This window comes from Carassius auratus, chromosome 43 (assembly GCF_003368295.1).
Source record: "Carassius auratus strain Wakin chromosome 43, ASM336829v1, whole genome shotgun sequence".
In the NCBI taxonomy this organism is placed as follows: domain Eukaryota; kingdom Metazoa; phylum Chordata; class Actinopteri; order Cypriniformes; family Cyprinidae; genus Carassius; species Carassius auratus.
This window is the reverse complement of record NC_039285.1, coordinates 11,741,205-11,762,974: the sequence shown is the minus strand read 5'-3', so window position 1 is coordinate 11,762,974 and position 21,770 is coordinate 11,741,205. Positions and strand designations below refer to the sequence as shown.

General features: G+C 39.1%; 2 protein-coding genes across 2 annotated transcripts in view; both read left to right on the top strand.

Moving 5' to 3' along the window:
• The window catches only part of LOC113061707 (ventricular zone-expressed PH domain-containing protein-like), a 105,400-nt gene that overhangs the window by 1,752 nt on the left and 81,878 nt on the right, over positions 1-21,770 (top strand). Inside the window, exon 2 of the mRNA XM_026231065.1 lies at positions 17,299-17,503. Coding sequence (XP_026086850.1) covers positions 17,366-17,503 — 138 coding nt within the window. The 5' untranslated portion in view covers positions 17,299-17,365. The remainder of the gene's footprint in view (positions 1-17,298; positions 17,504-21,770) is intronic.
• LOC113061232 (uncharacterized protein K02A2.6-like) lies at positions 2,149-11,251 on the top strand. The gene is made up of 2 exons (XM_026230270.1): positions 2,149-4,524; positions 11,159-11,251. Exons 1-2 carry the CDS (start codon positions 2,149-2,151, stop codon positions 11,249-11,251), a joined length of 2,469 nt encoding a protein of 822 aa, XP_026086055.1.

The following is a 21,770-nucleotide window of genomic DNA, read 5'->3' as shown; positions in this document are numbered from 1 at the left end:
TGCTCTTTTGTTGGTTTTGATTGCTTATATTTTCCTTATTTGTAAGTTGCATTAGATAAAAGTATCTGTTAATAACCATATTTAAATATAATGTAAATGTAAATAAAACTAAACTGAAATAAAAAAGCCCCAAATCAAATAAATAACACAAAATAAATCGCTTCATATAAACAAAATAAGGCTTTGTCAGTGCTCTTTCCATTTAAAATAGAGGCAACCACTGCATTTTAATCATGATCCAAACAAAGATGCTGCATACTTGCAACATGAACAGTCTTTAATCTCAATTAGATTGTATAATTTCGAAATTTGTAGCAAAAACAAAATGGTTTGACTTCAGTTTTTGAAACTATACATAAACAGAAACAGCAGGCGATCTTAACGAGACGCAGATTCACTCTCTGCCAGCAGGTGGTGCTTAAAGCGTTCCCTTGGTTTCCGCTGTAAACAAAGCAGCGCTTCTCTTATGAACTTTAAAGGGGGGGGTGAAATGCTATTTCATGCATACTGAGTTTTTTACACTGTTAAAGAGTTGGATTCCCATGCTAAACATGGACAAAGTTTCAAAAATTAAGTTGTACGTTTGAAGGAGTATTTCTGTTCCAAAAATACTCCTTCCGGTTTGTCACAAGTTTCGGAAAGTTTTTTTCGAGTATGGCTCTGTGTGTAACGTTAGATGGAGCGGAATTTCCTTATATGGGTCCTGAGGGCACGTCTGCCGGAAGAGCGCGCGCTCCCGTATAGCAGAGCACTGAGAGCAGAGGCATTCAGTGATCAGAGCGAGAGCGTCGCTGTTGGGATGTTTATTGTAGCAGCACGGACTGTAGAGTGAGTGACACCAGTCATGTTATGTTGTCTTGCAGCTGATAGTGCTGACCGGTTTGTTGTGTTTAATAAAGTTAAGTGTACGCAACTATATTGGCGTTAACCGTCCATTCTATTTATATAATAGAATAGAATGAAACATGGTGGCAGCGGTGCTGTGAGAAAAGTAAAAGCACAGAGATTAGACACAACGAAAGTCACAGGCTGAGTATGGAAGAACGAGCGGGGAGTTCACGAGCAGCGCGGATGGAGAACGCGTTGGGACTTAGACCGCCACAGGCACTTTGCCTGGACTCATCTAATCTAGCAAAATCATGGAGATTGTGGAAAGAAGAGTTCACGCTGTATATGGATCTTACTCTCGCGAACGCTGACGAAGCCGTGAAACTGAAAGTTTTCAGTTATATCATCGGGGACACTGGAAGAGAGTTGTGTGAGACCCTGATACCCACCTCGTCACCAGATCGCACAGTAAGCAGATTAATAAATGCACTAGATGACCACTGCAATCCAAAAGTGAACGAGACAGTTGAAAGGTACCGTTTTTTTGTCAGAAATCAGGGCTCTGATGAGAATATCGACAAATATGTAACAGACTTAAGAATGCTCGCTAGCACGTGCAATTTCGGTCAGATCAAAGACTCTCTGATCCGCGATAGGATTGTGTGCGGCATTTCCAGCTCTGTTTTGAGAGAGAGACTGTTAAGGGAGCAAGATTTGACTTTGGAAAAATGTGTGCAAATCTGCAGGGCAACCCAGCTGTCGCGGGAAAACAACAGAACGATTGAAGGACGAGTGACAGAGGAAGTACATGCTGTAAAACATGCTGTGAGAAAAGAGAAACACACGAGCACCGTGAACTGCAAATTTTGCGGGAAAACGCATGAAAGAAACAAACTGAAATGTCCTGCATATGGAAAAAAGTGCAAAAAGTGTGAAAAAGATAATCATTTTGCCACAATGTGCAGAACAAAAATGCAGAAAGAAAAAACAGTGCATACAATTACTGAGTCAGATGAGGACAGTTATGAAGACATCTTGTGCGTAACAGCAGAGACAGTAAACACTGTGACGAAGGAGAAACAGAGACCGCCCTCAAAACTCTTTGCTGCCATGCTCCTGGGACAAGAACAGATAAAGTTTCAGTTAGATTGTGGAGCTAGCTGTAACATTATACCTGTCAACCTGTTAAATCCAGCCACACCAATAGAAAAAACTGAGCAAGTGCTGGTGATGTACAATAAAAGCACATTACAACCAATAGGGAAATGCAAAGTTAAACTGAGAAATCCCAGAAACAAGAAATTGTACCGATTAGAATTTATGGTTGTAGATGAGGGGTCTGCAGTGCCACTACTGGGCAGCAGAGCAGTACAAGCCATGAATCTGGTAAAAGTGCAATATGAAAACATCATGGCTGTGGATAGCATTGTCACTAAAGAGACTGGGAAACAGGAAATGTGGAACATGCATGATATCAGAAATGAATATGCTGATGTGTTCCAGGGAGATGGATGTCTGGAGGGTGTGTATAAGATAGAAGCAGATCCTACAGTAACACCTGTGAAACTACCAAAGAGGAGGGTCCCTGTGGCAATGATGGCGCCACTTAAAGCAGAGCTGAGTGATCTTCAACAAAGAGGTATCATCACACCAGTTGACTGTAGCACAGAGTGGATCAGCAGTCTTGTTATTGTTAAAAAGCCATCTGGAAAACTTAGAATATGCATAGATCCAAGACCACTTAACAGAGCTCTGAAAAGATGCCACTTTCCACTGCCGACAATAGACGAAATACTGCCAGATTTGTCAAGGGCAAAAGTCTTCACAGTATGTGATGTCAAAAATGGATTTTGGCATGTGACCCTGAATGATGAATCAAGCTACATGACAACATTTGCAACACCTTACGGCAGATACAGATGGCTGAGGATGCCAATGGGAATCAGCCCAGCACCAGAGGTGTTTCAAAGAAAACTCAACCAAGCTCTGGAAGGATTGCGAGGTATTTATGTCATAGCTGATGACATTCTCATCACAGGAGAGGGTGAGACATTAGAACAAGCAAACCAAGACCATGACAACAAACTGAGACGACTGTTGAACAGATGCAGAGAAAAGAATATTAAACTGAATGCAGAGAAGTTTCAACTGCGAAAGAGTGAGGTTCCATACATTGGACATTTGCTTACTGCAGACGGGCTCAGAGTGGATCCTGAAAAGGCACGAGCGGTCAGAGACATGCCACGTCCAGTAGATGTCAAGGGTGTCCAGAGGCTCCTGGGCATGGTAAACTATCTCTCAAAATTCTGTGATCACCTGTCAGATGGCTGTGAGATACTGAGGCAGCTAACACATAAGGACAGTATTTGGGAATGGTCAGATGCTCATGAGGAAGCATTTGCACGGCTCAAAGATGTTATCACCAAAGCTCCAATTCTCAAATATTACAACCCAGATGAGCCACTGACACTTCAGTGCGATGCGTCAGAGACTGGGTTAGGGGCTGCTCTACTTCAAGAGGGGGCACCAGTTGCTTATGGAAGCCGGGCATTGACTCAGACAGAGAGAGGGTATGCCCAGATAGAAAAAGAATGTCTGGCCATCGTTTTTGGTATGGAAAAATTCCATCAGTATACGTATGGGCGCAAAGTAACTGTACACTCAGACCATAAGCCACTGGAAAACATAGTAAGAAAACCCTTGTTGAACACCCCAAAACGCCTGCAAAGGATGTTACTGCGACTACAGCGTTATGACATTGAAGTTAAGTACATCCCAGGGAAGGACATGTTGCTAGCTGACACACTGAGCCGCTCATACTTACCTGAACATGCATCAGAGAGTTCAGTAGAAGTGGAGATTGAAAGTATAAACATGGTCCAGCATGTCAACATAGCAGAAGAAAGACTCCAGGCCGTCAGAGAGGAAACAAGTAAGGACAGAAAGCTACAGACTCTGATCAGATACATCCAAGAAGGTTGGCCATTGAACAAAAAGGACTTGCCCAGTGACATTGCACATTACTACTCTTTTCAAGAGGAACTCAGTTCACAGAGTGGAATTGTCTTTAGAGGGGAGAGAGTAGTAATCCCAGATGCACTCAGAAGTGATATTGTCAAGCGCATTCACTCCTCACATCTGGGCATTGAGGGATGCCTAAGAAGGGCAAGGGAATGTGTTTATTGGCTCGGGATGAATGATCAGATAAAGACATTCATAGAAAAATGTGACATCTGCAGATCTATGGATGTAAAACAGCAGAAGGAGACTCTGTGGTCTCACGAACTACCAAGTAACCCATGGTCTAAGGTAGGAACAGATATATTCACTTTAGACAATAGAAACTACCTGATCACTGTTGATTACCTCTCTAACTTTTGGGAACTGGACTACTTACCTGACACAAGATCCACCACTATTATCCGTAAGCTGAAATCCCACTTCGCAAGACACGGTATCCCAGACATGGTTATCTCGGATAACGGCCCACAATACGTGTCAGAAGATTTTAAAAGGTTCAGTAGACAGTGGGAGTTTAAACACAAGACATCTTCCCCGGCCTACCCACAAAGCAATGGGATGGCAGAATCAGCTGTAAAGACTGCAAAACGGCTGTTGAAAAAAGCAAAAGCTGATGGAAAGGATCCATACATCGCCATGCTTGATCACAGAAACACACCATCGCAAGGGATCAAAGCAAGCCCAGCACAGCGATTGTTCAGTAGGAGAACCAGAACTCTAATGCCTATGCATGACAACCTGCTACAACCAAAGATAATACACACCCGACAAGGACTGATTGAAAACAGGAACCGTCAGGCTGCATGTTATAACAGACATGCAAAAGATCTTGATCCGCTTAAACAAGGAGACAGAGTCCGTGTGCAACCTGAGGTGCATAACAAAACATGGAGAAAAGCGACAGTAATGAAATCTGTGGACTGCAGGTCTTATGACGTCCAGCTCGACTCAGGAAACATTTTGAGGAGAAATCGCCGACACCTCAGAAAGGACAAAGCCACAGAAGTAGAAAAAACAAAGACTTGTCAACCCGCAGAGGTGAACAGGGACTGTGTGACAGGCTCAAAACTTAGCACAGACAGTCCAGGGGTGACTATTACAAAGTCTGGAAGAAAAGTGATTAGACCTTACTACCTTAAAGATTATGTACAGTAATCTACTAACGCTTATCTCTATATCCAGGGGATTTAGTATGTGTTTGCTTACAGTTACAGCTTGTATTAATATGTGAGAGAGAAGAGGGAAAAAAAAAAAACTGAGAAAAGAGGATAAAGATAGCACTTTATTTTGGTATAAGACTTTTATTAATGTAAGGGAATATGTAGAAGAAAAAAAAAAAAAAACATTGCAATTTCAGTAGGATAATGCAAAGACAATGTTAAGACATTAGAAATTTTATGTTGTGTAATTTTCATAATACAAAAGTTATAAGAATGTATATATGTTCTAAATTGCATTCCTTGAAGTTGTTCAAAACAGATTGTCTTTCAAGTTGTAAGATAACTAGGAAAAAAAAAAAAAGAGAAAGGATGTTGGGATGTTTATTGTAGCAGCACGGACTGTAGAGTGAGTGACACCAGTCATGTTATGTTGTCTTGCAGCTGATAGTGCTGACCGGTTTGTTGTGTTTAATAAAGTTAAGTGTACGCAACTATATTGGCGTTAACCGTCCATTCTATTTATATAATAGAATAGAATGAAACAGTCGCGAAATGTCACAAAAGAAGTGTGTTTTTAGTTGCCAGGGCAAGACAACCCTGTACAGATTACCAAAAGAGAAACAGCATTAAGGGACCAGTGGATGGAGTTTATTTTTACAGAGCATCAACGGAGTTGTGCAAGTGTTTGTGTTTGTTCCCTGCATTTCGAAGATGCTTGTTTTACAAACAAGGCCCAGTTTGACGACGGATTTGCGTATCGTTTATTTCTTAAGGATGATGCAATCCCAACGAAAAAGGTTCACGATCGTGTGTTGGAACCGCAGGCGGTGAGTAAAACTGCTTCAAATATCTCTGCCTCCTTGTTAGTGCGTCCGCCTCTCATGCCGGAGACCCGGGTCCGAGCCCCGCTCGGAGCGAGTCGTTGCTGCTGCTGCTCTCGTTCAGTTTCAGCCTCGGGATCTGATTCTGGATCATAAATATACGCTGAATCTGACTGTTAGCCATGGTTTGTTTTGGTTGGTTTTGTCCTCAAGCTTCCAAACGCTCTCAACGCAAAAGCCTACTGGCGCTCGTGATTCTTTAGCTCCGCCCACACGTCACGCCTCCAGTCGGTCGTGTTTTTCCGGGAAAAATCAGTACAGACTATCTTTCTCTTATGAATATAATAAAACTAAAGACTTTTTGGAGTTATGAAGGATGCAGTACTATTCTATAGGAACTCAAGATTAACAGGAGATTGAGTGAAAACGAGCATTTCACCCCCCTTTAATATGCATTATACAGAGACAAGATGAAAAAAAGAATACCATCTAAACTTTTCTAAAGACAGTAAGTTCCCCAGACATACATCAATATAAACTCCTACCAATAATTGAATTGCAATTTGTTTAGGATCTCAACAGATTTGAATCATCACAGATTTGAATCATCACATATTTGAATCGATTTTCAAAGATTTTTTGCGGTTAATCGTTACATCCCTAGTACTGAGACGAAACGGCAAAACAAGTTGTTTTGTATGGCTAAATATAGCTGGAAGTGGATGACACTGGATGACTTTACAAATGGCAGTGCCCTCTCTGTGGAACATAAGGTGGATAGCTATCAGTACTTCACAATGTTATAATTTATACAGCAGATTGCTTTACAGCTAGCATCTTTACAATATTACACATGACAAAAAGTGTCATTGTCACTTTGAATTAGAATTACAATGTAGGTTTCTACAATAAAACAGTACTCCAGTGTGTTCATGTTTTTTCATACAGTTCACCCAGATGAACTGAACAGAAGAAAATGTTCACTTGGTAAGCTGTTTGTCTGAGAATGAATTCCAAATGGAAATTGTTTTGGTCAGATTTTGTTTAAAATGATCCTATCTTCAGTTTTGCTTAAAGTAACTTATATCGGTGCATTCACAGTACTCTGCTGGTCTGATGGATTGAACCTAGGCCTAAACACTTAAATCCTCTACACACTACTTAAGTTTTCTACAACTTACCAAACTTAGTGTGTGCAGAATGAGAGGAGACACTCAGGACAGAAGTGGCATCCATATTTACCTGCAGTTGCAACCCGATCTCATGGCAATTCGTAAATTTTTCACGAGGTGGCTTATTCATACGAATTCGTACGACCACACTCGTACAAATTCATACGATTTTTGCCAAAACGTATGTATTTTACGAGTTGCACAATTCATATGAATTTGTACGTATGACCTACACCTAACCCCACCCCTAAACCTAACCGTCACTGGGTTTAGACAAATCGTATAAAATCATACGAGTGAGGTCGTACAAATTTGTACGAATTGGTCGGGAGATAGCGTTGGCAGTGCTCATGTAGCCTTAGACAATTCTGAGATGTGTTTTCTCGGTATATCATATCTTCCCATATTTGTTCCCGTGCCAAAGCTGGAACTTGTCTGTTTAGCCATGGTAGTGTTGTGTGGATGTGTGTGTGCAGGAATGAGGCCACTGCGAGGAATGTGTGTGAGGATCTGTACTTCATGTGCAGTATATGAGTAGCTGACGGCTTCCAGCATTGTTTGTGTCATTCACTCCTGCACAGCAGCTGCAGTACTGCGGGCCATAAATAATGCAACATCTCTGCTAGCTGTTCATGCTGATTCCTTCACGAGCATCTTAAGCAAATTATAATGCTCTCTTTTATTGTGGAGCTCCTGTGTAGTTCAGTGTAGTAGTGTTTTTCTGCCACATCTCCATAACGAGATAATGTAAAGCAAACATTGGTCACATGCCAGCATTTGTGACCCACTTTGCAACAAAAATGTGTGAAAGGGTAAGAATCAACATGTGCCTATCTGCCTTCTGTTTATTCTGCACAGAAATTAGAAATAATTTTTTTATAAGAATCTTATTATTATAAGAAGTATAATTTGATTAAATATTAAATAAAGCCTATTTTAGGATACTTTATAACATTATTAGCATTATCCTAATTAAACTTATACTCAGCACCGCCGCTCCCTACACGCAGAGTACACAGTCTGCGTAGGGCACCAACTCCCAAAGGGGGCACCATCCCAGTTGCTCAAAAAAAAAAAAAAACACATGCGTCATTCTCCCGTCTGCGCTCACGACCGCTCGCACCTCATGTTTTCGGCTGAATGTTCATAACTGATGCAGGCATAAAGTTGGCTTGATGTTGGACGTTTGAGAGTCTCAAATTTAGGGACCGTCTCTAAAGTTTCATGCGATCTTGGTATACACTTTTCTAACATCAATAGCATTTGAGGAGAATGACTAACAGTCATAAAAACAACTGTAATTGTTCATCTAGGTGTCAGCTATAATGCACAATTGAATTTAATGTTTGATATTTATTCAAATAAACTGGAAATTATATGTAAATTATGCTACTTTTTCAAATGGGCTCAAACGCAAATTTGAAGCTCAATAGCATTTGAGGAGAAAGACTTGCAGTCATAAAACAATTGTAATGTGCTCATTTAGGTGTCAGCTACAATGCACGCCTTATAAATTTTTTTATATATTAAAATAAATGATAAATCATTTAGGTAAAAATGAGGGCCGTTTATCACTTTCAGGCACATTCCTGTGGAAGTTTTTTTTTTTTTTTTTCAGGTTCCCTTACGAAAATTACCCATGGTTTTAACAATAACACCACAATTCATCATTCTTGTAGCCATGGTAACTGCAAATTAACCACGTTTTTTTTACTTCAAATAATAATTTACAAAGAAGTATTAATATACTGTAATATTTTTGTTGTTGTTGCCTTTAAAATGACTTAAAATGCATTATATATATAAAAAACTATGAGGCAATAATTATTGGTTAATAATAACACTGTTAAAATACATAATGTAGGCAAATACAAAAGAAACAATCTATGTACATTTTGTATAGAGCCAAATGCCATGTGATTGCTGCTGTTACTCTTACAGGACAATCAAATCCTTGTTTAGGCTACTGACCAAACATTTAATTCAATAATTCACTTAATCTTTCATTTTTGGCCATCTTCTTGCTATAGATGACACAGCCTTTATAATTTCTTCAACAAAAAACGTGCATATCACAACCCTTACAAAAATAAACCACGGTTTTATCTTAGTAAAACTGCTTTATTTCCTTTTGTATGATTTCTGAATGCTTGAGACTATAAAATAAATTAGAGTCATAATAAGTTATAGTCATCCATAGGTAAATGTCGAGAGATACAATTGTTGTATTTATTAATTTACTTTTGTATTTTGTTAAAGTTCTATTTTCACCCCTATAGTAGGTGTTTTTTTCCCATCATCATATTTGAGGAAGGGGGACACAACAATACAATCCTGCTTAGGGCACCCTTTTGGCCAGCAGCGGCCTTGCTTATACTGTACTGTGATTCAAATATATGTGTTCTACTTACATTTCAATGTTGTATTGCCTTTAATTAATGTTTTTGTATTTTTGTTTGTAAAAAAAATAAAAAATTAAAATTATATATATATATATATATATATATATATATATATATATATATATATATATATATATATATATATATATATATAAAACACTGTCTAATAATCAGATAGAACTGTTAAATAAAGAGATAAAAAGTTTTATAATGATTACTTTTGTATTAATAGTATTCGAAAAGCAAACATTATAATACTTTCTCCGGCAGCATTCAGCAACTACACATTTATATCATTTACCTATAACACCTATGACCCTTTTTACAAGAAGTAATATGAATCTCATCTGTCCCAAGAAAGTGCCTATAAAGTTTCAGCTCAGAATAATTCACAGATAACTTATTATATCCATGGGCGTAGGTTTAGAGGGGGGGCGCTAGGTACTAGTCCCTTTCAATATTTTGAGATGACAAATTTGTCCCCACCAATATTTAGCAAGCTCCTTTGAACTGCTATTTGGATCTTTGCACTGCTATTTGGAACCATTCTAACGGACAGGACAACGACAGTACAAGAAACGCCGCAATTTAATTGGCGGCGGGGTATCTGACAGGCTATATGCGCGGACCGGGGACTACTTTTGTGCTTGCACTAGCAGCGAGCGGGTGGTTTGTGCGCACGCGCATGTTGATGCCACCGACGGTAAGTTACAAGGGCTGTCTCTCTGCCACATACAAAGGCCAGAGTTGCCCCTTTTTGTACTTTGTAGATGACACCCAAGAAGAAGAAAGGGACATAATAAGCTTTTTCATAAAGCAGAGTCAGAGTGTAAGTAGGCAAAATAACTAGCTAGCCACAAAAAAACTACCAATAGTGACTGACCAGGCTTTCAAATGCATATTCTGTGGAAAATAGTATTAACTGGTGATAGTATTACCCAGATAGAATATTACGTTAGCAAGTAACTGAATGTCAATTAGCCTGTAAGTTACCTTAACTTAGAATCTTGCAGTCAACATAAACGTGAGTCTACTGGAGGGTAAATAGTGTTTATAATAGAAAAAGTTATTATATTTATCTATTTAGATTTGTTTCCTTGTGGCAGAGTATTTTTTGTTAGTGTAAATACTAGAGGTGGGCATAGATTAATTTTTTTAATCTAGATTAATCTCACTGTGATCTTGAAATTAATCTAGATTAATCTAGATTAAAATGGCTCATTCGAATTCTGCCGAAGGCATTCAGAATATGTGTTACCCAAATAAAATTGACAAACAGTAAGTCTTTGAGAAGGGGTTTATCAAGATAGGTGGTGCATTAGAAAAGGGGCTCATCTCCTGTTTCCAAAATGCATCACAAAGTGCTTGAAAAAGCTGTAAACTAATTCCACATTGCACAAGGTGTAAACAACATTACTCCTGTTTCATTACTCCTGTTTCACACCAATGTTTAAGTTTTTTTTTCAAGTTTGTAGGTGTCAAGGTACAGAAACCAAATAATAGTACTGGATAGTCTTCAATGTAAAAATGAAATATGCAATCAAACCTACATTTATTCAGACACCTTCAACATTTCTCACATTATTACAGTTTTGCTATATATATCAAAAATTATATCTGGTTTCTGAATAATTTTTGGTTTGACTATTAAAACTGCAAAGAAATTCAGTCAAGGACAATTATCTGGCGGGCTGCATTGGTTTAACTGCGATAGTGAAGGAATGTATGAATGGGCACTTTGCTCCCACCCTCAGCCCTGCCACACAAAGCCTCTCTTTGACCAGGAGCCTGGAGGGAAACCCACTCCCACCCTGTCTGGGACGGCATACACAAACCGAGTGTTGTGATCAGACTCTGTGGTGTGTGGAGCAGATGGAGAGAGACCGGGTGAATTGGTATAATGGGATGATCATAAGGATGTTCTTCTATCTGCTCCCGGCAGCCTGAGGCCTGAGCATCTCCATAAGGTGATCAGCAGGTGCCCATTACTGCTGTAGAGGAGGGGGACAAGAATACAAAAGACTCAGTGTTAGGCAGTCTCTCTCCCCGACTGGTTACATTTAGTTAGTGATCTTTATAAAGGTCAAACTCCCAAGCAATCAATGGTCATAAACATGACATGCTCTGCCTTTCTACCCGAAGTATAAGGAATTTTCCTCTGGGCTATGCTGAGTGGGCGCTAACTTGCTAGGTGGTAGTTAGGGTGTTCTGCATCGTTTCCAAGGGCCAGTTGCACCAGCTGTGCGAAAGCGACATTAATGGACATTCTTTGCACCATGAAAATTAGCTAAATATCTTAATAAATCAATATAATTACTTATGTTTTTTCTTGTATCAGTATACTGCTATTCAGTACATATTCTAAATGTTATTTACATAAACAAGTACCCATTGCAGTTAATGATTAAATACTGTGCATAAATTCACAAATGACACAATTCACACAAATGATAAACTAGCTATAAAGTCTCTAGTGTGGACGTTATGTTCCACTGTAGGAAATTTAAAAATATTGGGATGCGTAAACAAGCAGTGATTTTTATACTCTTTTGGGGAAATCGTCTTTTGGTAAAGTACTTGTCAGTTGTCAATGTATCAAATATGATACTCAAAAAATATGCTGCTTCTACATACACACACACACACACATATTTATAGCTATAGAATTTTGGTCTAAAGGTTTGTTACATTTTTTCATAAAAAACAAAAAACAACAACAAACAAATAAATAAAATAAAACACAAATCTGACTGTTATTTTATGTCATGCTTAGCAGGGTTAAAAAAGTACACAAGTCAACTTTGAAATATTTGTTGTGCATCAGTCTGAAGAGCCATGTGTTGGAGTGCTTTGCTTTTCCTTCTAGCAATTTGCATGTGTTGCCATTGTATCATAGTGTATGCATGTGTGCACTGAAGCGTGTGTGTGCCAGCATGTTTTCAAAGACTGCATTCCTGAGATTGCTGAGCCGTAACCTGGAGATTAATTGTAACTGGGTTGTGACTGGGTGATTGTTTAAGAGACCAGACCCAGTGACCTGCTTTCTGTCCAACACAAACAGAGCTATCCATTTACAAACCAGGGTGTCCTCATGTGTTTGTGCATTTAGACTAGATTTTTTTTTAGTTTTTACTCTTTTTTTATAGTTTTTACTTTTATGAAAATTAGACCATTCATTACAGACAGAAAACCAATCAGGGATTAAAGGCCCATTAACACCAAGAACAACAACTTTTACTATATTAGCATACACACCGAAGCACAGTAACATTATGTTTATTATACACATGCTTCAGTTTTGTCATCTGCTTTAAATGCACAAGCTCTTAAAGGTTGGGTGAATTCTGATTTGCTGTCAATATATTGTTTTGCTTATTAAAATGTAATTCAACCATTACAATCGAATCCACAACAATTAGAACAGAAATACTGAATTTGGGAAAAAGATTAAACATTTCATAAGGGCCTTAAAATGTAATTTTTTGTTACTTTTAATTAATAGTTGCTAAATTGTGTAAGATTAATTATTGCAATTAATTATAGATGCTTTTTGATTACCAACGTGTACCCATCGAAACAGAATTCAGAAAATAATAATACAAGGGCACTTTGAATATCTGTCAGTTGTAACATTTTTACTGTCACATTTATGCGATTATATAACTCGACTTACAAATAAACATGTACAAGTGGATTAAAAGCATTTTTGTAGAGCGACAGACTGACAGACCAGAGAGGCTGACAGACCAGGAGCCTGTTGTGCTTGCTCAGATTATATTTGAATATTAGTGGTTTGGTCAGACCTCCGAATGGTCCCTGAGCGTTCTTGCTGTGGTATCCTAGCAAAGCTCAGCTCTGGAACGCGAGGACAGGTGTGAAGTGCATCTGTGTTGTCACCTCCTCAGCGACTCATAATGCCTTCTGATTGGCAGGACCTATGATTCGTTTGGATCACTGACTTATGAAAGAACATACAAGAGACCCAAGACAGGCATTTTTCTTCCAAAAATTATTATATATATACATATTTTTTTCTGCCAGATTGTTGTTCATTGCTGAGTCTTGCTTTGGGCTGAGTATCATTAAAAAATGTTAATTATCGATACCGATATGATACCAATACGATACCGATACCTTGAATTTGATACTATCAACAATTTCCATGACTTTCTCACTGATTTACTGATAAGCAGTAGCTGCTTTCAGTGCTGTCTGTGTTTTTTTCATCCGCAATCACTGTTCTGGAGACCTGCAATCACCGTTAAGGAAAGCTGCATGGTTTTGTAACCTTGAGATATTACCAAGATAAACTAATGACCGATCAATCCGTAAAAATTACTATACTATACTATTACTAAATTACTATACTATAGCCCTTCCTGAGACATGACTGAACACATCCGTTCTCGCAGTGATCCATGTTCACATGTTCAAGAGTGAGTTTGTTTTTTTCTTCCGCAATCACTGTTCTGACTTAGAGGAAACTCATTTGCTGCTCATATGTCAAGTCAAGTCAAGTCTGCTTTATTGTAAGTTCTTCCACATGTACAGTACATACATACAGAGAATCGAAATTGCGTTACTCTCAGACCCCCGGAGCATACCGATAACATTAACAGTAGAGCCTAAAAATGGGGGTTGATCACCTGTGATGCAGATGGCTTTTTGAGTGAGACAGGTACCATAAATGTCCTAGAGGGGAGAGAGACACCATAGATCTTCTCAACTGCTCTCACTATGCGTTGCAAAGTCTTTCGGCAGGATGCGTTGCAGGCGCCATACCACACAGTGTTGCAGCTCGTCAGGATGCTCTCGATGGTGCCTCTGTAGAAGGTGTACATGATGGGGGGGCGGGACTCTAGCTCTTCTCAGTTTGCGGAGGAAGTAAAGACGCTGCTGTGATTTCTTGGCCAGTGCTGCTGTGTTTTCAGTCCAGAAGAGGTCCTCTGTAATGTGCACACCCAGGAACTTGGTGCTGCTCACTCTCTCCACAGTCGCACCGTTGATGGTCAGAGGAATGTGCCGAGTATGTGCTCTCCTGAAGTCTACAACAATCTCCTTTGTCTTCTCCTCGTTCAGAGACAGATTGTTGTCACTGCACCACCCAGCCAGGTGGCTCACCTCATTCCTGTAGTTTGTCTCATCTTTGTTGCTAATGAGACCCACCACAATCGTGTCATCCGCAAACTTAATGAAGAGGTTGGAGTTGTGTGGTGGTGTGCTGTCATGGGTCAGTAGAGTGAAGAGGAGGGGGCTCAACACACATCCTTGGGGGGCCCCAGTGTTCAGTGTGATAGTTCTTGATGTGTAGCTGCCGACCCGTACTGCCTGAGGTCTTCCAGTCAGAAAGTCCAACAGCCAGTTGCACAGCGAAGTGTTGAGCGCCAGCGGAATCAGTTTGTAGATGAGCTGTTGAAGGATGAATGTGTTGAATGCTGAACTGAAGTCAATGAACAGCATTCTGACTTATTTAGTCTTTTTTGTCCAGATGGGTGAGTGCTGAATGGACGGCAGTGGCGATGGCATCATCGGTCGACTGGTTGGACCGATATGCAAACTGGAAGGGGTCCAGGGAGGGGGGGGGCAGACTTAATGTGGAGCATGACTAGCCGTTCAAAGCACTTCATGAGGATGGGGGTAAGTGCAAACAGGACGGTAGTCATTGAAGCAGGATGGAGATAGCTTCTTCAGGACGCCCTGGGATGTTGTCAGGACCCGGAGCTTTACATGCATTGATCCTGCTGAAGGATCTCCTCACGCTGTCTGGGGTCAGCGTCATCACCTGGTCGCCGGGAGGAGGTGGAGTCTTCTGTGAGGTGGTGCTGTTTTGTTGCTCAAAGCGAGTGAAGAAGGTGTTCAGCTCATTTAGCAGAGAGATGTTGTTGTCACAGGTCCATGGTGGGGGCTTGTACTCTGTAATGGTCTGTATCCCCTGCCACAGGCTCCTAGTGTCTCTGCTGTCGCTGAATTGATGGGCTATCCTTTTGGAGTGATGCCTCTTAGCCTCTCTGATGGCTGTCAGTCAGTATGACTGTCAATCATATCACGTGTTCATATCCCCTCTTATGACAAACGTCCATTACACTTCCACATTCAGTTCTGTACATAAGAAACAGAAAAAATATTTATACGGATAAATCCTTTAAGGAAAGCTGCATGATTTTGTAACCTTGAGATATTACCAAGATAAATTAATGACCGATCAATCCGTAAAAATCGATACTATAGCCCTTCCTGAGACATGTCTGAACACATCCGTTCTCGCAGTGATCCATGTTCACATGTTCAAGAGTTTGGGACTTAAACGTGTGACATTTTACACTATTTAATGAGTGATGGAGTCCAGCAGTTATGGGTTTAACACATTACTGATTAACTCCTGTAGAGGAAAACACTGGCCGAATTGTTTTCTGAGAACATTTTTCTAACAGGAAGCTTGACAGCCTGGAATTCCATCCAGGCTCAATCTAGAGTCTTAAATTATTTTTTTATGCATTCAGAATATTTTAAAAAAATAGTTCAAATGAAAGTACTGATTTTACTTATTCACCTTATTTACCTTGTTTAGGTGTTAAGTGTTATGCTGTAATAAAAAAAAAACTATTAAGGTAGCCTTTAAGTGATAAGTATTTGAAAGAGAGAAGTATTCATTTGTTGCTTCTGGCGGGGAGTAGACACACTCGGTTATCATATCACTCACAGTCGTGATGTTGTTCTAAATATCAGGACAGCTGTGATTACCTGCAGTCTCGTGCCTTTGGCTGAATCACAGGTGAGCTGTTAAATAACAGTGAAATGTCCTAGCGTTGTTGGACTAAATAGAAGTTCTCTTGGAATGCCAATTGTCCATTCCAGGGCCCTATGAAATCTGTAGTAATATTATAATTTTATTTCCCAAATACATTTATTTTATTCTGTTAATTTTTTTTGGGATCACCTTTTTTCCCCATTTAAATTTTTCTGGATTCCTTTTTAAATAAAATTTCTTACTATTTATTATTATTATTATTATTATTATTATTTATTTATTTATTTTTTCAGTTAAATGTTATTTTATTTCAATTAACAAAAGTGTTTTAATTTTTTATATATATTTGATCAAATATTTAAATATTAAAAACCCACATAATTTAAAAATGTAATTATTTGGTGAACAATTTTTTGTATTTTTTTATTTAAATGTTATAGTTTTAAAATGCCTATATTATGCCATTTCGAATATTACCTTTCATGCATTGTGTAATGTAGCTGTATGTGAATTTAAACGATCTGCGAAGTTGTAAAGCCAAAGGTGCTATAAATAAAGTTATTGTCTCCCAAAAGAAAGAATTGACTCTGTACAGCCAAAACAAGTCATCAGTATTTGAATTTGAATCACAGGGTAACACATTTCCATCATGTCCGCCTATGTTCTGCGTTGGCCAGACGTGCTGCTAACAACCTGACCTGACCACTGTAGCTTGTATTTGGGGTTAACATCATCTTGAGAATACAATCATTTTATTTTCACTCCCGACATGTGAGGCTGGAAAAAATCAGTGGTCATAATTCATTTTTCCCACTGTACCGCTTTTTTGTGCATGTTCCCATCATTTTACTGATCCAATCTCAGGGAGTTCAGTGCAGGACTCACAAAACGCTTATTTTTTAAAGATAGCTCAGTACCCAGTTTATTTGGACCAGCTGGTTCCACTGAATCACAACCTGTAGCTAAGTATTATAAATAATAGATGTTTATATTTTCTATAGAGTGTTCAAAATATATTTAAATGCAATGATGTCTTTTTCTTCTTGTCTCTTTTTCCGCTTAATTCATCTTTCTCATAGTTGTCTTCCCTACTTCGATCCAGTTTGTAGGTGTTAGTCTGATGCATGTATATCGTGTGTATTTCAGGAGCATGTCAAGTCATCGTGATAACACCGGGCAGGGGCAGCCTGCTCAAGTTTGAGCCTGTCCCAGAATGCACCAGCTGTTCCGTCTAGTGCTGGGACAGAGAGACCTGTCCCGTGCAGGAGACCTCTTCTCTCTGCATGACAGCGAGATTGAAGACTGTCTGTCCCAAGCCCTGGAGGAAATCAAAGTCATATCCTGTTCACCAGTGAGTACTCTGATCCCAAAATAGTAAATTTTTATTTTTGTCTATTTAGTATTTGAATTATGTATTCATTTCTTATTTATTTTTTTCCAAAGTTTGCATTACTCTGTTACAGGTTCCTGTAATGCCAGTTACATTATATTTGTACTGAATCAGTGTTAATCTTCTCATTGTTTTCACCTTAGATTGCAGGACACATTATGTATAGACTAAAAAAACTAAAAGCAAGAAACATAAACCAAACTGGACTAAGGATAAAAAATACATTATTTTAGAAAATAGAACTTCTAGTGAATCTCTTTAGTAAATGTCATGTTATTTGGCATGAATATTCAGAATGGTGGGAGAATATATCTGTACAGATCTTGCTGTTTTTTAAACAGAGATTTTAGTATTCTCAGAATTGTCATCAGAATAGCAAGAATTCCAAGCACAGGCAATACAATGAGCGGATGAACTTCAGAGGCTCATAACAGCATTGAATTAGATTGGATATTCTATTCAGATACCTGAAGTTAAAGGGGGGGTGAAATGCTATTTCATGCATACTGAGTTTTTTACACTGTTAAAGAGTTGGATTCCCATGCTAAACATGGACAAAGTTTCAAAAATTAAGTTGTACGTTTGAAGGAGTATTTCTGTTCCAAAAATACTCCTTCCGGTTTGTCACAAGTTTCGGAAAGTTTTTTTCGAGTATGGCTCTGTGTGACGTTAGATGGAGCGGAATTTCCTTATATGGGTGCTAAGGGCACTTCTGCCGGAAGAGCGCACGCTCCCGTATAGCAGAGCACTGAGAGCACAACAGACATTCACTGATCAGAGCGAGAGTGTCGCGAAATGTCACAAAAGAAGTGTGTTTTCGGTTGCCAGGGCAAGACAACCCTGCACAGATTACCAAAAAAAAAACAGCATTAAGGGACCAGTGGATGGAGTTTATTTTTACAGAGCATCAACGGAGTTGTGCAAGTGTTTTTGTTTGTTCCCTGCATTTCGAAGATGCTTGTTTTACAAACAAGGCCCAGTTTGACGACGGATTTGCGTATCGTTTATTTCTTAAGGATAATGCAATCCCAAGGAAAAAGGGTCACGATCGTGTGTTGGAACCGCAGGCGGTGAGTAAAACTGCTTCAAATATCTCTGCCTCCTTGTTAGTGCGTCCCCTCCCATGCCGGAGACCCGGGTTCGAGACCCGCTCGGAGCGAGTTGTTGCTGCTACTGCTTTCGTTCAGTTTCAGCCTCTGGATATGATTCTGGATCATAAATAAACGGCTGAATCTGACTGTAAGCCATGGTTTGTTTTGGATGATGGGTTTTCCCTCACGATAATGTCACAGCTTCCACATGCTCTCAACGCAAAAGCCTATTCGCGCTCGTCATTCTTTAGCTCCGCCCACACGTCACGCCTCCAGCCGGTCGTGTTTTTCCGGGAAAAATCGGTACAGACTATCTTTCTCTTATGAATATAATAAAACTAAAGACTTTTTGGATTTATGAAGGATGCAGTACTACTCTATAGGTACTCAAGATTAACAGGATATTGAGTGAAAACAAGCATTTCACCCCCCCTTTAAAATACTAGTTCACATTACACAGTAACCATTTAGTGTCTAATTCAACAGCTACACATCCTACTGTTTGAACCTCCTGTAGCTCACGATGAGGAGGACGATATTAATAGGGATGATTTTCCAGGAATTGTGTTTATAGTAGAGTTCGAAGACGAGCATGGCCTGTTTATGCATCTAGAAGTACGCTTACCATGTTACATGACCGCATTTAACCCAAGTATTGGTTTGCTGCGCGCCCAAAGAGCTCTCAGGGAACTCTTACTGTATCTATGGAGATCTGACACTGAATACAACCCTTTGGTGTCCATGCTGACCTGGCAAACAGATGTCTGGGCCGTCACTGTGCATGCTGCGGGTGAATCCTCAACCCTTGGGTTTTACCCTTTGTATACTAATAACCCATCAGCAGCACGTGGGGAGATACTTATGGATGACGAACAGCCTGGACCTTCTCATCAGGTCAACCATGAGGCCAGTCCTGAAGGATCCAGGGCACCTGCAGACCAAAGCTCAGTCAGTCATGATGAGATTAGACAGGGCGCTAAAAGAAAAAGGAAGTCTTCTGGCAGGTCAGAAAGCAGAGAATGGAAACGGAGCAGATCAGACCACCAGACTGACTCCTCATGTGATTCCTTCATCTCTGGGGAAACACTTGGAGAGACATCCACAGATGATGAGCAGCCTGGACTTTCTCACCGAGACAACAGGAGTCAAGGTGGTAAATGGAAAAGGAAGACTTCTGGCAGCTCAGAAAGCAGAGAAGGGAAAAGGAGCAGATCAGACCACCAGTTTGATTCTTCACATGATATCCTCTCCTTTCGGTCACCTACACTATCTCTTAGAGAGATATCCAGATATGATGACCAGCCTGGACCTTCTCATCAAGACAACCGAGAGGCCAGAGCTAGTGCATCCGTTCTGGCCAGAGGAATATGAGGAAAGACCCAAAGCAAAAGACGTAGATCAGACCCTCTGTCTGTTTCATCATGTGAATCCTCTGGGTTTTATGGTCCAGATATCATTTTCACAGGAAACCATTTTTGGTGACATGGTAGAGTTGCAGGATTAATCAGTAAAAGATTGCAATTTTGATTCAAATGCCCAGATGATTTGGCTATTTCTACATTTACATTATATCTGAATCTCTAGTAAATTACATGTTATTTGGTTTAGTTGTCTATTCAGAATTGCGATCTTTATTTTAAACGACACATTTGAATTCTAAATGTATCCAGAACTGTGCTGCTCTACGTGAAATAACTGAAAAAGTTAATTCATGAAACTAAAGTAATTGAGAAGTTAAATAAAAATAAATGAATTTGTTTTTGTATTGTGGTATTATGACGATGAAAGCACATTCCCCTCAAAATTCCTGTAACTATTATACAAAAAACTATACTTACTGTCATTCAATAACAATTCCATCAAAACACTGTTATTAAATTCATAGAGAGAATAAGAGAACAAGAGATTAATTAAATTTAATGCAGCAAAAACTACAATGTACGCATTGTAGATTACAGTTAATTTAAAGCTGCAGTAGGTAACTTTTGTAAAAATATCTTTTTTTACATATTTGTTAAACCTGTCATTATGTCCTGACAGTAGAATATGAGACAGATAATCTGTGAAAAAATCAAGCTCCTCTGGCTCCTCCCAGTGTCCTATTGCCATTTGCAGTCATGGACCGCTCCCGTTAAGAAACAACCAATCAGAGCTGCGGTCCGTAACTTTGTTTGTGTTCAAAATGTAGAAAAATGTATATAATAAGCGAGTACACCATGAATCCATTTTCCAAACCGTGTTTTTAGCTTGTCCTGAATCACTAGGGTGCACCTATAATAAGTGTTTATATTCGGACTATTTTAGATTGCTTCGGGGGTACCGCGGTGGAGTAACCCAGTACCTTTGTGATTCTTCATAGACAAAACAGAGAGAAGCAGTTCCGGCTACGATGTTCTTCCACAAGACGCAAGCAGTTCTGTTTATTAACCGCTAGAGCGTCAAAAGTTACTGACTGCAGCTTTAAATAATCCAAAATGAACACTCGCTAAGTGGCCGGTAACATACATGTTTGTGAGAATGTAATATGGCTTAGTGCACTTATCAAATCCCAGAGGCTGCATTTAAATATATTTTCTTATGCACATATTTCTCAGTAAAGTGCGGCACTGTGTTCTTTTACAAGCCAGCAGATTTTTGCAAGCACTGTGAGTTGGGTCCCTTATAACTAGGGCTGGACCTTTAATTTAAGTCTCCATGAAATCCATGTAATTTTCCATAAATTTTGTTTTCCATTTTTTTCTTCTGTGTTTTATGATTTAATACAAATTTATCATCAAAACGGTGTCTAATGAAATAATGTAATAAAACTAAAACAATTAACTATTTTCAAATGTAATCAAATGAAAATATAATTAATTTACAACAAAACATTGTATTTTTGATTTCTCAAATAAGGTAGTGCACAAAAGAACTGTATACATTTAAACATGGATGAAGAATATCTTGGTTGTATATCATTCCTTAAAAAATAATTATCGATCTTTGAGTTTCTGTGTGCATTTGATGGTAGTTTTCATTTTTATTTTTTATTGTTAAATGGTGAAAAGCTTGTGAAGTGAATCTCAGAACAGCTGTGGAAATGAAGTTAATATGGACTGATATATTAGGATGCTGAAAAAAACATTAATGTTACGCGT

Bases quoted from the DNA above. Each gene is read 5' to 3' on its own strand.
- LOC113061232 (XM_026230270.1), top strand. From the start codon at position 2,149: ATGGTTGTAGATGAGGGGTCTGCAGTGCCACTACTGGGCAGCAGAGCA. The intron at 4,525-11,158 runs GCAAGCCCAGCA...TCCCACCCTCAG, and splicing joins CACCATCGCAAGGGATCAAA to CCCTGCCACACAAAGCCTCT.